Genomic DNA, 20,124 nt, shown 5'->3' on the forward strand with positions numbered 1-20,124 from the left:
TGAGTTACTCCAGCACTCTGTGTCTGTCTCCAGCCAACGTTAACATGGTAATGGAGGGGTTTCACTGTGACGTGACCTTGTACAGCCGGGCAGTGATCAGTCTGCGATGATTCACAGTCATGACCAGTGCAGAAGTTCCAGTTCCCTGCTGTCTCTCTGTCAGTCCCGGCTCCCTCATCCACAGACTTACTGACCTGCCCTTTCCCTTCGAAAGCATTCAAACAATTCCCACTTTGCCCTACAGGCTGAACTGCAAAGCTGGAATTTCTCTCAGATAACAAAGATTTCACTGAAAACAAACTCCAGCTGCTTCCTCTTACTGTAGTTTAGTCGAAGTTCCACAACCCTTGCAGAGGGACCCCACTCAGTCAGTGAGTTCTCACTAGTGAAAGTATAGCACTGGTGCCCCATCACTGTGCCTCAATCAACCCTTGGTCCAACTCACTACTTCCCACTAGTTTAGAGGAACAGCACGGAAACAGGCCCTTTGGGGCACCGAGACCCCAACGACCACTGATCACCCATTCACACTAGTTCCCTGTTATCCCACTTTCTCAGGGACAATTAGGGAAAGAAGGAAATTAATCGACAAACCCGCAAGTCATAGTCATATAGTCATATTGTGATAGATTGTGGAAACAGGCCCTTCAGCCCACCTTGGCCACACCGGCTAACTATGTCCCAGCTACACTAGTCCCATTTGCCTGCGCTTGGTCCATATCCCTGCAAACTTGTCCAATCCATGTACCTTTCTAACCATTTCTTAAACGTTGGGATAGTCCCAGCCTCAACTGCCTACTCTGGCAGCTCGTTCCATACACCCACCAACCTTTGTGTGGAAAAGGTTACTACTCCTGGCCTACTCCTGCACCTAATTTCTATGTTTCTATGTTTCTATTTCCCCTTGAACACTCTGGTCCTCGATTTCCCTACTCTGGGCAAGAGACTCTGTGCATCTACCCGATCTATTCCTCTCATGATTTTGTACACCGTTATAAGATCCAATCCTCATCCTCCAATGCTCTATGGAATAGAGACCCAGCCAACTCAACCTCTCCTTATAGCTCACACCCTCTAGTCTTGGCAAGATCCTTGTAAATCTTCTCTGAACCCTTTCAAGCTTGACAAATCTTTCCTATAACATGGTTCCCAGAACTAAACACAATACTCTAACTGTGGTCGCACCAACGTCTTATACAACTGCAACATGACCTCCCAACTTCTATCCGCCTCTGGGGTGTGGGAGGAAACTCACAGGGAGAACGTGCAAACTACACATAGACAGCTCCGTAGGTCAGGGCTGAATCCAGGTCTCTAGTGCTGTGAAGCACCAGCTCTTCCAGCTGCCACCCTTTTCTATATATGGGATAAAATTATGAAGTTCAATGTCTCTCATAATTTTTGGATGCTTCTATAGTCTCCTCTTAATCTCGAATGTTCCAGAGAAAACAATCCAAATCTGTCAAACCTTCCCCCATAGTTAATATGTCCTCATCCAGGCATCATTCTGGTAAACCTCCTCTGCACGCTCTCCAAAGCCTCCACAAGAGAGGAAAAGACTACAAAAAGTAGTAAACACTGCCCAGTCCATCATCGGCTCTGACCTTCCTTCCATCGAGGGGATTTATCGCAGTCGCTGCCTTAAAAAGGCTGGCAGTATCATCAAAGACCCACACCATCCTGGCCACACACTCATCTCCCTGCTACCTTCAGGTAGAAGGTACAGGAGCCTGAAAACTGCAACGTCCAGGTTCAGGAATAGCTACTTCCCCACAGCCATCAGGCTATTAAACCTGGCTCGGACAAAACTCTGATTATTAATAACCACTTTCTGTTATTTGCACTTTATCAGTTTATTTATTCATGTGTGTATATAATTATATCATGGTATATGGACACACTTATCTGTTTTGTAGTAAATGCCTACTATTTTTTGTGTGCTGAAGCAAAGCAAAAATTTAATTGTCCTATACAGGGACACATGACAATAAACTCACTTGAACTTGAACTTGAACTCCTTCCTGGAATGGGGTGACCAGAACTGCACACATTCATCCAAACACGACCGATCTAAATTACTATTAAGCTGCTTCATGACTTCCTGACTCTTATACTCTATGCCCCGACCAATGAAGGCAACATTTGCCTAAGATAGACTCAAAATGCTGAAGTAACTCAGCAGGACAGGCAGCATTTCTGGAGAGTAGGAATGGGTGACGTTTCGGGTTGAGACCCTTCTTCAGACTGGTTAGGGATAAGGGAAATGAAAGATATAGACGGCGATGTGGATAGATAAAGAACATTAAACGAAAGAAATACAAAAATGTTTCAAAAGTTTCAAAGGTCTTTTATTGTCTCGTGTACCAATTAAGGGACAGTGATATGCAAATTACCATACAGCCATACGACAAAAAAAGCAACAATACATAAAAGTTAACATAAACATCCACCACAGCTGAATCCCCACATTCCTCACTGTGATGGAAGGCAAAAATGTCCCATCATCTTCCTTTATATTCTCCCGCGGTCGGGGCAGTCGGACCATCCGTCGGGGCGATCGAAGCCTCTGCATTGGGGCGATCAAAAATCCCATGGCTTGGAGTCCCTGACATTGGTCTCTGATCAGAGACTGCGGACTTCGTGATATTAGACAATAGACAATAGACAATAGACTTTAGGTGCAGGAGCAGGCCGTTTGGCCCTTCGAGCCAGCACCGCCATTCAATGTGATCATGGCTGATTATCCACAATCAGTACCCCGTTCCTGCCTTCTCCCCATATCCCCTGACCGCTATTTTTAAGAGCCCTATCTAGCTCTCTCTTGAAAGCAAGCAGAGAACCTGCTTCCACTGCCCTCTGAGGCAGAGAATTCCACAGACTCACCACTCTCTGTGAGAAAAAGTATTTCCTCGTCTTCGTTCTAAATGTGCCCTTTATTCTTAAACTGTGGCCCCTGGTTCTGGACTCCCCCAACATCGGGAACATGTTTCCTGCCTCTAGCGTGTCCAAGCCCTTAACAATCTTATATGTTTCAGTCCACAGGCCCCCACGGTTGGAGCTCCGAGGTCGATTCCTAGCTAAGGGATTGCGGGCTCCACGATGGTAAGCCTGCAAGCCCCGCAGTGGAGCTTCTCGAAGTCGGTCTCCAGCAAACGCTACCAACTGCTCGAGTTAGGCCACAATGCAGACGGAGATACGATAGGGAAAGAATCACCTCTCCTTCGAGGTAAGAGATTAGAAAAAGATTCCCACACCCCCCACATAAAATAAACTAAAGATCTCTAAAAACATACATTTAACACATACTAATAAACACAAAGGAAAGAAAGGACAGACAGACTGTTGACGAGGCAACAGTAACGATGATAAAGGAAACAAGCCATCGTAAGCTGTCTGTAGGGTGAAAATGAGAAGCTAGGGCGACTTGGGTGGGGGGAGGGATGGGGAGAGAGGGAATGCCGGGGCTACCTGAAGTGAGAGAAATCAATATTCATACCACTGGGCTGTAAGAGAAATATGAGATGCTGTTCCTCCAATTTGCGTTTAGCCTCACTGACAATGGAGGAGACCGAGGACAGAACGGTCTGTGTAGGAATGGAAAGGAGAATTAAAGTGTCCAGCAACCAGGAGATCAGGTTGGTTCAAGTAGACTGAGCGAACGTACTCCACAAAACGATCGCCCAGTCTGCGTCTGGTCTCGCCGATGTATAAGAGTCCACATCTTGAACAATGGATACAGTAGATGTGGTTGGAGGAGATGCAAGTGAACCTCTGCCTAACCTGAAAGGACTGTCAGGGTCCCTGGACAGAGTCGAGGGAGGAGGTATAGCGACAGGTATTGCATCTTCTGCGGCTGCAGGTGAAAGGTACCTGGGGAGGGGGTGGGAAGGGATGAGGTAACCAGGGTTGCAGAGGAAACAGTCTCTGCGGAAGATGGAAAGGGGTGGAGATGGGAAAATGTGGCTAGTGTGGGATTCCGCTGGAGGTGGCAAAAACTTTGGAGGATTATGTTTTGTATGCGACGGCTGTTGGGTTGGAAGATAAGGACCAGGGGGACTCTGTCTCTGTGGCGACTAGGGGGAGGGGGAGCAAGGGCGAGGCTGCGGGGGACTGAGGAGGCATGAGTGAGGCAGATGCGGCGTAGGCGGAGGAATTGGGAGAAGGGGATAGTCTTTGCAGGAAGCAGGGTGGGAAGAAGTGTAGTCGAGATAGTTGTGTGGGTTTGTAATAGACATCAATCAATAGTCTATTTCCTGTGAAGGAGACTGTGAGATCAAGAAAGGGGAGGGAGGTATCGGAGATTGTCCAAGTAAATTTGAGTGCAGGATGAAAATTGGTGGTGAAGTTGATGAAGTCCATGAGTTCTGCATGGGTGCAGGAGGTAGTACCAATGCAATTATCAATGTAACGGAGATAGAGTTCGGGGATAGGGCCAGTGCAGCCTGGACCACTGATTGTTCAACGTACCCTACAAAGAGGCAGGCACATGCAGGTGCAGGTGCCCATAGCTACGCCTTAGACATAGAGGAAGTGGGAGGAGTCAAAGGAAAAGTTGTTGAGGGTGAGGACCAGCTCCGCTAGGTGGAGGAGAGTGTTAGTAGAGGGAAATGGGGTGGTTCTGTGGTCGAGGAAGAAATGGAGGGCTTTAAGGCTTTCCTGGTGGGGGATGGAGGTGTAGAGTGACTGAATGTCCATAGTAAAGATGGGGGAGTGGGGGCTCGGATAGCGGAAGTCATTAAATAGACAAAGGGAATGGGATAACTTTACCACTCTGTCTATTTGTGTGGCCTCTTTCAGGGAATTATGGACTTGGACCCCTAGATCCCACTGTAGTATGTCACATTGCTCGTTCCCTGAATTCCTCGTGACTAGCCAACCACCATTTTTGTTCCAGCAAAAACATTACAATGGTACACGCTGGGTCATCTTATATCTTGTGAATATAAACAGTTGAGGCTTTCAGTAACAGCATGGATCACTGTGACTCCATGCCAGGTACTGATGTCCAATCCAAAAATGACCCATTCATCTCAGTTGATTAGCTCTTCGCTATCCGTGCCAACATAATGCACAATCCCCACCTTGAGTAATATTCTTTTATGCGGCAGCGTATTAAATAACATTAGGAAACCCCAATGCACTTGTCTGCTCCCTTGCCAATCATTCATATTATTTGTAATATCTTGAAACAACATGGGCAAATCTGCCAAATTCCATCTTCGCTCCTGGCTACAACCATGTTGATTTAGTTTCATTGATTTATGATTTTTCTCTATATCTTGAATCAATGCTTGGCAAAACTCCTCGTGCTTTTATCTTTAGCTTCAGGGGTTTCCAATCAGGTGGAAATGAAATGTAAAATTCTGCACAGTTGATTCTCAGTGCTCCATTCTCACAGGTGAAAGTGGGGATTGAGGTTATACGCTGCAGAATAGACAGGAGCCAGAGGCAGGCAGTGACTGGGCTGTGGTGGGATTGGCTCATCTAAGTTTAGTTTCGAGATACAGCGCAGAAACAGGCCCTTAGACCCGCTGACTTCGTGCAAAACAGCAATCCCCGTACACTAGCACCATCCTACACACAAGGGACAATGTCCAATCTTTACCGAAGCCAACTAACCTACAAACCTGTATGTCTTTGGAATGTGGGATGAAAGCAGAGCATCCGGGAAAAACCAACGCAGATCACATGGAGAACGTACAAACTCTATACAGACAAGCGCCCGTCATCAGGATCGAACCCGGGTATCTGGCACTGTAAGGCAGCAACTCTACCGCTGCTCCGCCGTGCTGCACCTTACTGCTTATCCCTTGCTCTATGAGAGCGGCAGTCTTCTGCTTCAACATGACAGCACGCCACACAGTGTAAACTGGAGCCCAGGGAGGCTCATTTCTCATTGCTCCTCATCCCTGGAATTCAGAAGGCTTTGCTCCTCATCCCTGGAACACGGAAGGCTTTGCAGTCAGCCCAGCATCCTTCAGGTGAGCCATTCCAGACAAGTTATTGACCTGTTGTAATGTTTGCAGGCTACAAGGGAGCAACCAAACTGTCCCACCTACAAGCAACACTTTCCAGAGAAACCTATCCATTCTGTTGGAAGGAACTTTAGATGCAGGTTTATACCGAAGATCGACAGTAATTGCTGGAGTAACTCAAAGGGTCCGACTTAGTAGAAAAGGAATAGGTGACGTTTCGGATCGGAACCTTTCTTTAGACTTATCTACTGCTCGTGTGGATTACCGAATGCCGTAGGAGTTGTGATAGAACAGTGGAAGGGCTGCAGCTGAGATGGTCAGAAGGACAGCCAATAGAAATGAGACAGAAACAGAAAATGCTGGAAAATTCAGCAGTGCGGGCAGCATCTGTGGAAAGAGAAACAGATGGGACTCTTCAGCAGAACTGAGAAAATGAGGAAACAGGTTTTTTCAGGGATTGTACAGTACAGAAGCAAGTCTATGATAGAACCTGGTCCATAGTCCATGATGCCTATCTACACAACTCCCATTAGCCTGAATTAGGCTGCCTCGCCAACAGTCTGTCTGTCCTTTCTTTCTATTGTGTTTAATAGTATGTGTTAAACGATGTTTTTAGAGTTATTTCGCTTGTTTTATGTGGGGGTGGGGGCAGGGGAAACTCTTACCTCGACAGGGATGTGATTTTTTTTCCCTATCGTATGTCCATCTACACTGTGGCCTAACATCGAGCAGTTGGTGGCGTTTGCTGGAGACCGAGAAGCTCCACGGCGGGGCTTGCAAACTTACCATCGTGGAGCTCACAAGCCCTTTGCCAGGGATCGACCACGGAACTCCAACTGTTGGTGCTTACAGAATTTAACATCACGGAGCCCGCGGTCACTGGTCAGAGAACGACTTTGGGAACTGCAAGCTGCAGGAGCTTCAATCGTCCCGACAGATGGTTTGACTTCCCCGACCACGGGAAAATAAAGGGGCCATTTGGAAGAATGGGCTGAAAGATGGCAGATGGAGTTTAATGCTGATAAATGTGAGGTGCTACACCTTGGCAGGACAAATCAAAATAGGACGTACATGGTAAATGGTAGGGAATTGAAGAATACAGTTGAACAGAGGGATCTGGGAATAACCGTGCATAGTTCCTTGAAGGTGGAATCTCATATAGATAGGGTGGTAAAGAAAGCTTTTGGTATGCTCGCCTTTATAAATCAGAGCATTGAATATAGAAGCAGGGATGTAATGTTAAAATTGTACAAGGCATTGGTGAGACCAAATCTGGAGTATGGTGTACAATTTTGGTCACCCAATTATAGGAAGGATGTCAACAAAATAGAGAGAGTACAGAGGAGATTTACTAGAATGTTGCCTGGGTTTCAACAACTAAGTTACAGAGACAGGTTGAATAAGTTAGGTCTTTATTCTCTGGAGCGCAGAAGTTTAAGGGGGGACTTGATAGAGGTCTTTAAAATGATGAGAGGGATAGACAGAGTTGATGTGGATCAGCTTTTCCCTTTGAGAATAGGGAAGATTCAAACAAGAGGACATGCCTTCAGAATTAAGGGACAGAAGTTTAGGGGTAACATGAGGGGGAACTTCTTTACTCAGAGAGTGGTAGCGGTGTGGAATGAGCTCCCAGTGGAAGTGGTGGAGGCAGGTTCATTGGTATCATTTAAAAATAAATTGGATGGGCATATGGATGAGAAGGGAATGGAGGGTTATGGTATGAGTGCAGGCAGGTGGGACTAAGGGAAAAAAGATGTTCGGCACGGACTTGTAGGGCCGAGATGGCCTGTTTCCGTGCTGTAATTGTTATATGGTTAAATGGTTATATGGAAGAAGATTGGACTTTTTTGCCTTCCATCACAGTAAGGAATGTGGGGAATCTGCTGTGGTGGATATTTATGTTAACTTTGAAGTAGTTGCGTGTCTTGTTGCTTGTTTTTTGTATGGCTGTATGGTAATTTGCATATCACTGTACATTAATTGGTACACGTGACAACAAAAGACCATTGAAACCTTTGAAACCTTAGGCCTGTATCCCTCTACTCTATTCCTATTCAAATGCTTTTGACTGTTAGAATTGTAACTGGCAGATCTTTCCAGATGACCGCCACTCACTGTGTTAAAACCCTACTCCTCAGAACTTCTTTAAATTTCTCCTCTCACCTCCGCACTCTAGTTCCAGACTCCATCTACACCCCTCATAGTATTATAAGCCTCCATTTCAATGGCAATCCAGGGTTAAGTTTTTTGTGTTCGGTGTAGTTTACTGTCACATATACCGAGGTACAGTGAAAAGCTTTTGTTGCGTGATAACCAGTCCGTGGAAAGCCAATACCAGATTACAATCGAGCCATCTATAGTGTACAGATATGTGATAAAGGGATCACTCATATAACAATTACAGCACGGAAACAGGCCATCTCAGCCCTACAAGTCCGTGCCGAAAGGGAATAACGTGAATAATGTTGAGTGCAGGATAAAACCCATTAAAGTCTGATCAAAGATAGTCCAAAGACAGTCTGGCAAGTGCCCATCAAGTCAGAATGTACAAAGAGGAATAGAGGAATAGATCGGGTAGATGCACAGAATCTCTTGCCCCGAGTAGGGGAATCGAGGATCCGAGGACATGGGTTCAAGGTGAAGGGGAAATAATTTACTAGGAATCTGAGGGGTAACTTTACCACGCAAATGGTGGTGGGTGTATGGAACAAGCTGCCAGAGGAGGTAGTTGAGTCTGGGACTATCCCAACATTTAAGAAACAGTTAGGACTGGTTTGGAGGGATATGGACCAAGAGCAGGCAGGTGGGACTAGTGTAGCTGGGACATGTTGGCCAGTGTGCAAGGCAAGTTGGGCCACAGGGCCTGTTTCCAGAAATGATGGTGATGTTTTAAGTCCGAACCCTTCTTCAGACTCACCCATCCTTTTTCTCCAGAGATGCTGCCTGGCCTACTGAGTTACTCCAGCATTTATGTCTACCTTCAGTATAAACCAGCATCTGCTGTTCCCTTCTACACATAGAGCAGTGCAGCATAGGAGCAGGCCTTTTCGCCCGCAATATCTGCGCCAAACATGATACCAAATTGAACTAAACAGAGTATTTTACCCAAAGTATGGGAATTAAGAACCAGAGGACATATTGTAGGATGAAGGTGAAAGGGGAAAGATTTAGTAGGAAAATGAGGGGCAACATTTTTCACATAGAAGGTAGTTGGTATATGGATTGAGCTACCAGAGGAGGTAGGTGCGGCAGAAACTAGAACTACATTTAAAATACATTTGGACGGGTACGTAGAAGGAAAGGTTTAGAACGATGTGTGCCAAATGCAGGCAGATGGGGCGGGTAGATTTTGGCCTTGTTTAAGTGCTGAATGATTCAATGACTCTAATCCCCTCTAACTGCATGGGATCCATATCCCTCCATTCCCTGCATGTGCCTATCTAATTGCCTTTTAAATGTCTCTATCAACTAGAAGGAGAGAGGGCCGTGCCCAGATGTAACATGAGGTGTGTTTCCTGGAGCTTGGTGTAACGGTAAGAGGCACTGGGGAGGATGAGGGGAACATGCTCCTGCTCTGGCCAGGAGCAGAGTGTGGGAAACAAGATGAGACAAGGCCAGGAGCGCTGTGCGCTGTGGTAGTGGGGAAGCCCTCCAGAAGGGAGAATTCCTTTTGCAGTGAGTGGTCACTACCTGGATTGAGGAAGCAAATTCCACAGCAACTTTCAAAGCAGAATTAGATATGAAAAAGGGGAAATTCTCAGTACGATTGTGAAAATGCTGGCCTGACCAGTGAACATAGTGCTGGCAGAGGCATGGCACTTCCTGGCTGCCAGTCCATGATTCTATGAAGCAAATTAACCGGTGCCAAAACACAAATCGGGCATTGGGTGCTGGCCCATTGGCTCTTCAGCAATTCACTTCAAAACCTACTGGTGGAACATAGGCACCAGGCCAGGCCCTTCAACCCACAGTGTCTGTACCACACATGATGCCAAGACCATCTCCTATCTGCCTGCACATAACCCAGATCCTCACATGTACATGTCTGATCTGATAATGAGGAACTGAGTTAGATTGTAATTCAGTGGTTTAACACAAGTGTGGAGAAGTCATAGAAAGAGTTATAGAGTCATGGAGCTGTACTGCACAGAAACCCACTGTTCGGCCCACCTAGACCAGGCCAACCAAGTGGCGATAGCACTTGCCTTTGTTTAACCCATATCTTTCTGACCCCTTCCTATCTCGATATCTGTCCAAATGTATTTTAAAGGTTGTACTGTGGTATCATCGATGTCCATTCAGACAGCTGTATATCACTGGGGGCAGAGGTTGGATGGAGAGCATGTCTTGTCCATCCTTAATTGCCCTTGATGAAGGTAGTGATGAGCCATCAGCCTGAACTGCTGCTGAGTTATTAGTGCCATTCAATGGGCAAAACCTGTCCACATCCGAGTAGTGTAGATGGGGCAGTGGCAAGTATCTCAACTACAACCAGCTCTCTGGGTTTGTGTCTCTACTGGCAGCTGATTTGACCAACTGATGTAATTCTGCAGGATGCTGAATAATGCTGAATATTACTGAATAATGCTAAATAATGCTAAATATTACTGTATAATACTGGATCTCGCTGAATACTGCTTGACATGCTGGACATTGCTGTGTGATGCTTGGTATTGCCAAAGTAACACAAGATAATAAAGATTGACACAAAATGTTGGTGGAACTCAGTCGGTCAGGCAGCATCTCTGGAGAGAAGGAATAGGTGATGTGTCAGGTCGAGACCCTTCTTCAAACTGAGAGTCAGGGGAGAGGGAAACAAGAGATATGAAAAGGCCCAAAGAACAAATAAATGAAAGGTATGCAATAGGATAAATCACAGCCAGCAATGATGATGAAGGAAATGTGGAGCCCACAATGGTCCATTGTTGGCTGTGAGGAAGGTGACAATGAGTGGATACAAACAGCAAAACTAAGCAGGATGACTGTGAAGCTTGTTGGACAACTAGGGTGGATGAGGCACACAGAGAGAGGGGATGCAAGGATGTTAGTGAAATCAATATTCATATCATTGGGTTGTAAATGAAGAATTATGTTTGTGATGTATATCACTTATTGGAGCCTCATTTGTTCCTGGGTGTTTGAGTCACAAAACCAGACCAACTGCGTCTTACATCTGTAGAAATTCAATAGAGTATTCAGCGATATGCTGAACTTCTAAGGAAGTAAAGGCATTGATGAGCTTTCTTTCAGCTTGGATCAATGTGCTGGACCCAGGACATGATCAGAGATATACACGCCCAGGAACTTCAATCTGTTCACTGTCTACATCACTGTCCCATCGATGAATTTAGGTTCATGGACTCTCGACTTTCTTTTCCTGATGCCAACCATCAGTGGGAAGGTGAGAGCGGGATTGGTGTTCTGTCACCACTCGACCAGATTATCGCTCTCCCTCCTGTACTCTGATTATTGTTAGACGTCCAACAATGGTGGGATTATTGGCGAATTTAAAGATGGCGAGAGTAGAGCTGGAGACTGAGAGGTTGGTTTAGTTAGGTTGGGAAGTGGGATTCCTTTCAAAGTGAAATAGTGAGCATTCCTGCCATTGCCACCCTGTGAGGGTGAAGGGTAATGGACGTGTCCCACTTAGGCGATTTTTATGAGTGACTATAGGCAACTGCCGCAAAATGTTGAACATGTTGATCATTTTTGGGTGACAATGGCAACAATTTTTAGCTGTTGTAGGTTGTCGTAGATGCTGTCGTAGGTTGTCACCAGGTGTTGTGAATTCCATTAAAACTAGTCCCTGGCAGTGGCCTAAAAAGTTGCCTAAGTGGGACAGGCCCATTAGGATGGCAAATTCCTGGAAGGCAAGTAATATTGAGGGTTCAATCAAGACAAAAGGAGATGCATCTGAAGAAGGGTCCTGACCCCATTATTTTTCTCCAAAGATGCTGCCTGACCCGCCGAGCTACCCCAGCACTTATGTCTATCTTCGGTTATACCAGCATCTGCAGTTCCTTTCTTGCACAGGGGATGTGGATAGTAGGTACAGATACTGAAAAGAGGAGTAGGTTGTCAGGATTATAGTATTGGAGAGGTGTTTCAAACGGGAAGTACAAGGCCAGAGGGGCAATGGAATACATAAAACATCACTGGAGATCAGATTAAGAACAATTGTGGGCATGAGATGAGTATATGAACAGCAAGATAGCCCCCAGAGGAAGAATGAAGGCATTGGGAATAAAGGGACAATCGGTACATGGGCCAGGGCAACTCAGGTGTGGTGTGAAAGGAGTAATTCTTCTCTTTGGATTTTTCCACTATCACAGTGGACACGCCCCTGGCCTTCCCCACATAGACACTGCTGGAGTAACTCAGCGGGACAGGCATCATCAGTTTTGAATTGGATATCAGTAACTAATATGGAATCACAGTGATCCATGCTGATGCCTCAACTGTTTATGTTCACAAAATAGACAAAGGTACAGGATGTATTGTAGCATCTTGTCTGTTGATACAAAAATGTTGTGATTATCTGAGAGTGGGTGCGGAGCAGATTTGTTAGGATATTGAGTGGGATGGGAAGTTTCACTTCAGACGTTTAGAGATACAGTGTGGAAACAGGCCCTTCGGCCCACTAACGATTATCCTGTACACTAGCACTATCCAACACACCAGGGACAATTTACAATTATGCAAAGCCAATTAACCTACAAACCTGTATGGCTTTGGAGTGTGGGATGAAACCGGAACACCCGGAGAAAACCCATGCAGTCACAGGGAGAACATACAAACTCCAGACAGACAGCACCCGTAGTTAGGATTTAATCCGGGTCTCTGGCTGTAAGGCAGCAACTCTACCCCTGCGCCACTGTATCATCATAGTTCTAGGGAGAGACTGGATCGGCTGGGTATGTTTTCCTTGGAGCAGAGAAACAGAGAATTGAACGAAAGAGTAGACAGGAAGATAATGCCCATGGCAGAGGTGTCTAAAACCAGAGGGAATAGGTTTAATGTGAGAAGTGAGAGATTTGGAAGGATCTGAGGAAGAATTCTGTCACCTAGACCTAGAGAGTGACAACAATCTGGACCAGTGGTGGAGGCAGAGATGCTCACAATGTTTAAGCTGGGACGAGCACTTGAAAGATCAAAGCACAGTGAGTTACAGACCAAGTGGGATAGGGAGCTGATGGTCGGCATTGACACAATGGGCTGAAGGGCCTGGTTCTGTGCTGCAACACCTTCAGACTCTAATTCAGGAGTCACATCTCATAATTTCAGGTCATTGTTGGATAAAACTGCAATAATTCTTGAACATCATAAAGCTGGATGATGTGGAAGATTGTTCTGCTAGGGTTGATGTAACGATGGAATAAGTTGGATGATCCGGAGTAATGCAGGGTTTCCACAGAGATTTGTCATGGTGATGCATCAAAGGGCATTGTGCAAAGGAAGCATGGTGGCAGAAGAGGTAATGTACAGGTCAGGGAAGAAACACTTTGTGTACGTGGAGACACAAGAGGCTGCTGCATGCTGAAGCAAAAACAAACTGATGGGTATTCATAGATATACAACTGACCGACCTATTCCAAGTAGAACAGTGCAAACTGCAGAGACCCATTCATATCAATCAGAAAATTGTGTCATAAAATGGCACAAAAACGTGGCGTCTCTTGCACGCGGGCTCAGTAGAGTATTTCTGTAAACGTGCTAATCAAGGATGTGGGAATACAGTACTGGACTGTATGTAAGGAAATAATTCCACTGTGCATGTACACGTGTGCCAATAAAAGCACGATCGAACCATTGAAGGGTCCTGACCCACAACATTGAATGTTCATTTCTCTCCACAAATGCTGCTTGACCTGCCAAGTTCCAACGCTTTGTCTTTTACTCGGTGTGAATGGGTCATTTACTGGTTAACAAATGTAACACAATATCGAAATAGTTACCTGGCCTCAGCGTTTTACAGTTTATATCGATGGTTTGCTGAAGGTATGGTAGTTGATATTAGGAGAGTGAGTTGTACAGAGGATTTGTGAGGACTATAGGAGGTGGGTTAAGTGGGCGGGCAACAATCTAGCAATGGAATATAATCGGGCAATGTGAGGTAGTTCATTTTGACAAGAGCAAGCCCGTCATATAATATGTGAGAGATCACAGAGCAGGGACAGGCACATGGCCCTGGATCTTCTGGGGCACAACGTTTAAAAGTCTACATTACTAGTAATAAATGAAGCTAACAGAATAGAGTTGTTAATTTTCATAAGTCCACAAGCCATAGGAAGAGACACAAAATGCTGGAGCAACTCAGCAGGACAGGCAGCATCTCTGGAGAGAAGGAATGGGTGATGTTTCGGGTCAATACCCTTCTTTATGCTCCACCTGCAGCTGCACAGCTTCATTTGAAGAACTTCCAAGTGTATCCTCATTCATTACAGCAGTAAAGCACATCTCAACCATGTTTGCTTTGACCTTTCCCTTTTGCACCTTAAGTGAATACATGGCATCTGATTTCATGACTGAAGCTGATATCGTAACTGGGGAATTCAGCACGGGAGATGGTGAAATCCAAGAACGTCAATATTAAGAGGAGGAGGCATAAGTGTGGGCAGGTCGGGGAGGGTGGGAGTAGGAGCAGAGTAGGGTGTGGCAGGGTGGGGTTGGGGTGGGGCAGGGTGGGTGGGGGAGGGTGGGAGTAGGAGCACAGTAGGGTGTGGCAGGGTGGGGTTGGGCTGGACGGGCAGGTCGGGGAGGGTTGAGTAGGGGCAGAGTAGGGTGTGGCAGGGTGGGGTTGGGGTGGGGCAGGAGGGTTGGGGGAGGGTGGAGTAGGGGCAGAGTAGGGTGTGGCAGGGTGGGGTTGGGCTGGACGGGCAGGTCGGGGAGGGTGGGAGTAGGGGCAGAGTAGGGTGTGGCAGGGTGGGGTTGGGCTGGACGGGCAGGTCGGGGAGGGTGGGAGTAGGAGCACAGTAGGGTGTGGCAGGGTGGGGTTGGGGTGGGGCAGGGTGGGTGGGGGAGGGTGGGAGTAGGAGCACAGTAGGGTGTGGCAGGGTGGGGTTGGGCTGGACGGGTGGGTGGGGGAGGGTGGTAGTAGGGGCAGAGTAGGTGGGGTGTGGCAGGGTGGGGTTGGGGTGGGGCAGGGTGGGGTTGGAGGAGGGTGGGGTCTGTGTGAGATTGGAGGGTGGGGATGAGAGGGTAGATGGGGCTGGGTGGGGGAGGAGGATGGAGAGGGCAGGGAAGGTGAGGCAGTGTTGTGGAGGGGGGTAAGGATGGCAAGCAGTGGGTGGAGGAGGTTGATTCTTGTCCCTCTCTTGCTCAGTTCTGATGAAAGATCCCAGACCTGAAACATTAACTGTTTCTCTCTCCACAGATGCTGCCTGATCTTCTGGGTTTACCTGGAATTTTCTGCATTTATTTCAGATTTCCAGCATCTGCAGTTTTTTTTTAGTTTTAATTTTTTAAAATATTTTCTAAGTCTGGGTTTAGTGCTGAGATGAGGAGGATCTCCTTCATTTGGGTCATTTAGAATTCCCTGTCAGGAGGACCTCATGACCAGCCCTGGAGCACTGTGGTGCTGGCAGTTTCTCCTGAGGCTGGTCCTCATTCCTCACCCACTGCCCACCCTCCAGCGCCTCTAACTGTGTCCTTATTGCAGGGAGACTGCCCCTCCCCATCCGGCCTGCCTGTCCCCTGCCCGCAGCCTGGCCCTGTCCATTGGGAAGCTCCATATCCCAGCCCTGGTTCCCAGACCATGTGCAGGTTCCTACTGATCCTTCCTTCAGTATTCCATCCTGCTGCATTTCTTCCGACCCAACTCATGTTCATAAGTTCTTGGAGCAGAATTAGGCCATTCGGCCCATCAAATCTACTCCGCCATTCGATCATGGCTGATCTATCTTTCAATCTCAACCCCATTCTCCTGCCTTCTCCCCATAACCACTGACAACCGTACTAATCAAGAATCTATCTATCTCTGCCATTAAATATATCCATTGACTTGGCCTCCACAGCCGTGTGGGACAATTTATTCCACAAATTCACCAAACTCTGACTACAGAAATTCCTCTTCATCTGCTTCCTAAAGGACCATCCTTTTATTCTGAGGCTGTGGCCTCTGGTCCGAGATTGGAACCATCCTCTCCACATCCACTCTATCCAGGTCTTTCACGATTCTGTAAATTTCAATGAGATTCCCACTTATCTTTCTAATAGCGAGTTAGGCCTAGAGCCATCAAACGCTCATTATATGTTAAACGCTCGGGCCCAAAGACGTCGCCTCCCCGTGTCCTCCACAGGCGGTGCCTGGGCCCGCTCACAACCAGTCAAAGGTCCTGTACCTCCGCCATGTCCCGGCACCAGCTACGCATCGGGTGACTGGAGTAAATCTACTCCAGATGATGAGTCTCGACCCGAAACATCACCTCCAGAGATGCTGCCTAACCCATTGAGTTACTCCAGCAATCTGTGTCTTTCTTTGCTGGAGTAACTCAGCGGGTCAAGTAGCATCTGAGGAGAACATGGATCGGTGACCTTTCGGGGTGGGACCGTTCCTCAGATCAATTCCAACACCCATTGATCCCCTTCATGGGCCTGCCGACCGCTGGCCTGAACCTCCTCGGTAGCAGCCTCCATGCAGCCTCGGTAACGGATTCAAGGTTCCTGCCCGGAGTACATTTCCCTCCGAATATCAACTCCTGATATTTACAATATATGCGTTCCTGTTCTTGTGGCAAAATGAATGTCATCACCCTTCCCTATCTCCGCTTTCCCATCCCATCCCCTGCCCAGTTTCAGTGAGAGTCCCTGTGTCTGTGCCCAATGCCCAGTGCCCGGACTCCCGACTCCTCTCCCTGTCTGACTCCCTTTCCTTCACTGAACTCCAGCCACCATTCCCTCCACAGATGCTGCCTGGTCCGCTGAGTCGCTCCAGCTTTTTGTGTCCGACCCTCAGCTCCTGTCTGTGGGGGAGACCCACTGCTTTCTACCCGGTAACCCGACACAAGGTGGCGCAGGGGGCGAAGTTGCTGCCTCACAGCGCCAGACACCCGGGCTCCATCCTGTCTAGGGATGCTGTCTGTGCGGAGTTCGCACGTTCTCTCCGTGACTTGCGTATGTTTTCGCCGGGTGCTCCAGTTTCCTCCCACACTTCAAAGGCGTATCGCATTTGTAGATTAATTGGCTTGGTGTTTTTGTAAATTGTCCCTAATCTGAAGAAGAGTCTCGACCCGAAGCGTCACCCATTCCTTCTCTCCAGAGATGTTGCATGTCCCACTGAGTTACTCCAGCTTTTCTGTGTCTATCTGTCTAAACTAAACTAAGAGGGCGATGGCCAACTCCGTGGCCGCTGGCGGGATGTGTGACACATAGAAACCTAGACAATAGGTGCAGGAGTAGGCCATTCGGCCCTTCGAGCCAGCACCGCCATTCAATATGATTATGGCTGATCATCCCCAATCAGTACCCCGTTCCTGCCTTCTCCCCATATCCCTAACTTCACTATCTTTAAGAGCCCTATCTAGCTCTCTCTTGAAAGTATCCAGAGAACCGGCCTCCACAGAGAATTCCACAGATACACGCGTCTCTGGGTGAAAAGGGTTTTCCTCATCCCAGTCTGTGTGATGGGAGACTCCCTATGCGTGTTGCCCAAGGTAGAATGTGCGCCCTTCTGCCCGAGAGTCTCCCCGTGTCTGTCCCGGTCGGTATGCGGGCGGGTGGGTGGTAGAGTCCCGCTTTCGTGTGGTTGAGAGAGAGGGGGGAATGTGCTGACGCGGAGCGGCGGCCCAGGCCGCTCCCCATATACGGTGCTGTGCTGGTCAGCGGCTCCCGCAACAAATCAGCTGGAGCCAGATCGCCATAGGGTAGGGCGGACCAGGCTGCTTCCAAAAAAGTATTAGATATCCACAGGAATTCAATCTGCCCCCCCTCCCCCCTACCAAGGAGATATTTCTGAGGCCACTGGAAGATTTGGTTCACTTCAGCCCCGACACCGCTGCGCTCGCTGCTCCTTCCTCGCCGTCTCTCTCTCTCTCTCTGCCCCTCGCCACCACACACCGACAGCCATGGAGGCCATCAAGAAAAAGATGCAGATGCTGAAGCTGGACAAGGAGAACGCCTTGGACCGAGCCGAGCAAGCGGAGGCCGACAAGAAAGCAGCCGAGGACAGGAGCAAGCAGGTCGGCCGCGCTCAGACACCGGGGAGCCGGAGGGGGAGGGGGGGGGTGCGGGGTCTGCCTGTAGCGCGGGGTCCGGGGTCTAGACTGGTCCGTAACGCGGGGTCCGGGGTCTAGACTGGTCCGTAACGCGGGGTCCGGGGTCTAGACTGGTCCGTAACGCGGGGTCAGGGTAGCGGGGGTCCGGGGTCTGTAGTCCTTGCCTGCAGCGCGGTGCCCGGGGTCTAGACTGGTCCGAAGCGCAGAATCCAGGGTGTGGACTTTTCCGTGGTGCGGGTTCTGGGGTGTATGATTGTCAGGGGCAAAAGTGAGCGTGTAGATGATGAAAGGGAACAGTGTTGGGTTTAGAATGAGTCGAGCCGTATTATTGTCAGACTGAAGCAGGTTCTGGTGGGTTACTTTATCTGTAAGTTGCGATTCACTGCACTGGGATGGGAACTGTCTCCAAACTCCGGGGAGTAACGGTGACCAGGGAGTGTGTGATGAATGCGCCTTTAATCTGTGCACGATTGATTGTGTGTAGTTTGAGGACGAGGCTTTGCAACTGGAGAAGCAACTGCGGACAGTGGAGGACGAGAGGGATAAGTTTTTGGAAGATTTCAACAAGGCGGAGGAGCGGCAACTGGCGGCCGAGGAGAACGCGGCGAAGGTATCGCGGTGGACGGATCTCTGCTTGCTAATCTCTCTGCTTCTCTCTCCTCTCTCTCTCTCTCCCTGTCTCCACATCTCTGACTGTCCACCTGGCTGCCTGTCGCCCGCTCTGTCTCCTCTCTGCTGCGCGCTCTCTGTCTCTCTCTGTGTCTCGCCCGCGGTGCGCCCTGAAGCTGGAGGATGAGCTGGTGTCGCTGCAAAAGAAGCTGAAGCAGACAGAGGATGAGCTCGACAAGTACTCGGAGGCTCTCAAAGACGCGCAGGAGAAGCTGGAGTTGGCGGAGAAGACGGCGACAGACGTGAGTATATGAGACGCCCGCTTGCAGTCACTCTCCGCCCGCTCCGGGCACACACTCACTCACTCTCTCTCACTCATTCTGCATGGGCAGCGCCGTCACATCTTCTCTCACCCCCTTCCTTGCCTGAAGAATCTCCTTACACCCACCTCCAATGCCCCCCGCCGGAGCCTAAAAATAACCGCGCAAGGGTTAAAACGGGTAGAGTAAACAGCAAGCGAGCGAGAGGCGGTGTAATAATAGTGGCAGCACTTTATAAGGCGCTGGGCTAATTGTGTCTTTCGCGGCCGAGGCGAGAACTCGTTGCCCGGTTGTGGTACAAGGTTGCCCCATGTTTGACAAGCCCCTGGGTGGCGACCCGGGGGAGTGCGGGGGAGGGGCTGATGTGGGACAGAGGCGTCAACACCCCCCCCCCCCCCCCCCCCCGGGGCCATCAGCGTGCAATGTGAGCGGAAGATCACGTTGCCGTTCACACTCCTTAAAAGGAAAAGTATGTGGAGTATTCGGCTCACCGCTTACGTCCTTGGCATCCGGAGCAAGTGGAGTCCGCGCTGGACACAGGGTTGAGGGGACCGGCACGGGCCAGGCACGGCTCCCAGCCCGCTCGGTGTAAATCCCCTCTAACTGCCAGGGTCTTTACACCCAGGCCCGGCCAGCTCCCCACCCCGGCCCCGCCTGCCTGGGACAGCGCCCACAACCTTACCGGCCACACTGACACAATCCGTGTCCCAGGGGGAGAGTGAATCTTTTGCGGGAGAGAGATAATCTGTATCCAGGGAGAGTGAATCTGCGCCCCCAGATAGAGGGACAATCTCCTGAGACAATACTTAGTTTCAATGTTTTCAGAGAAAATTCCAAATAATTCAGTTTGCTGCTCTCTGATCCCCGCTCCCGGCCACACGCTGTCATTGGGAGTGGGCACCGTGGGGTCTATAGTGCAAACACACACCGCTAAACCTTTACAAGGGTGCCGCCTGGATTAGAGGGAATTCTCTCCAAGGAGAGTTTGGGCAAACGTGGATAGTTTTC

At 48.7% G+C, this 20,124-nt stretch overlaps 1 protein-coding gene across 15 annotated transcripts in view; it reads left to right on the plus strand.

The window, feature by feature from the left end:
• Window positions 1-17,914: 17,914 nt before the first annotated feature.
• Window positions 17,915-20,124, plus strand: part of tpm1 (tropomyosin 1 (alpha)) — a 42,581-nt gene continuing 40,371 nt past the window's right edge. For 3 of the 15 annotated variants that reach the window (XM_055662758.1, XM_055662748.1, XM_055662753.1), the window contains exons 1-2: window positions 17,928-18,151; window positions 18,973-19,098. In XM_055662758.1, coding sequence (XP_055518733.1) covers window positions 18,038-18,151; window positions 18,973-19,098 — 240 coding nt within the window. In that variant the 5' untranslated portion in view covers window positions 17,928-18,037. Of the gene's footprint in view, window positions 18,152-18,671; window positions 18,798-18,972; window positions 19,099-20,124 lie in introns of all 15 variants that reach the window. The other 12 variants (XM_055662760.1, XM_055662755.1, XM_055662770.1 and 9 more) reach the window with 11 other exon arrangements.

This window comes from Leucoraja erinacea, chromosome 36 (assembly GCF_028641065.1).
Source record: "Leucoraja erinacea ecotype New England chromosome 36, Leri_hhj_1, whole genome shotgun sequence".
Classification (NCBI taxonomy): domain Eukaryota; kingdom Metazoa; phylum Chordata; class Chondrichthyes; order Rajiformes; family Rajidae; genus Leucoraja; species Leucoraja erinaceus.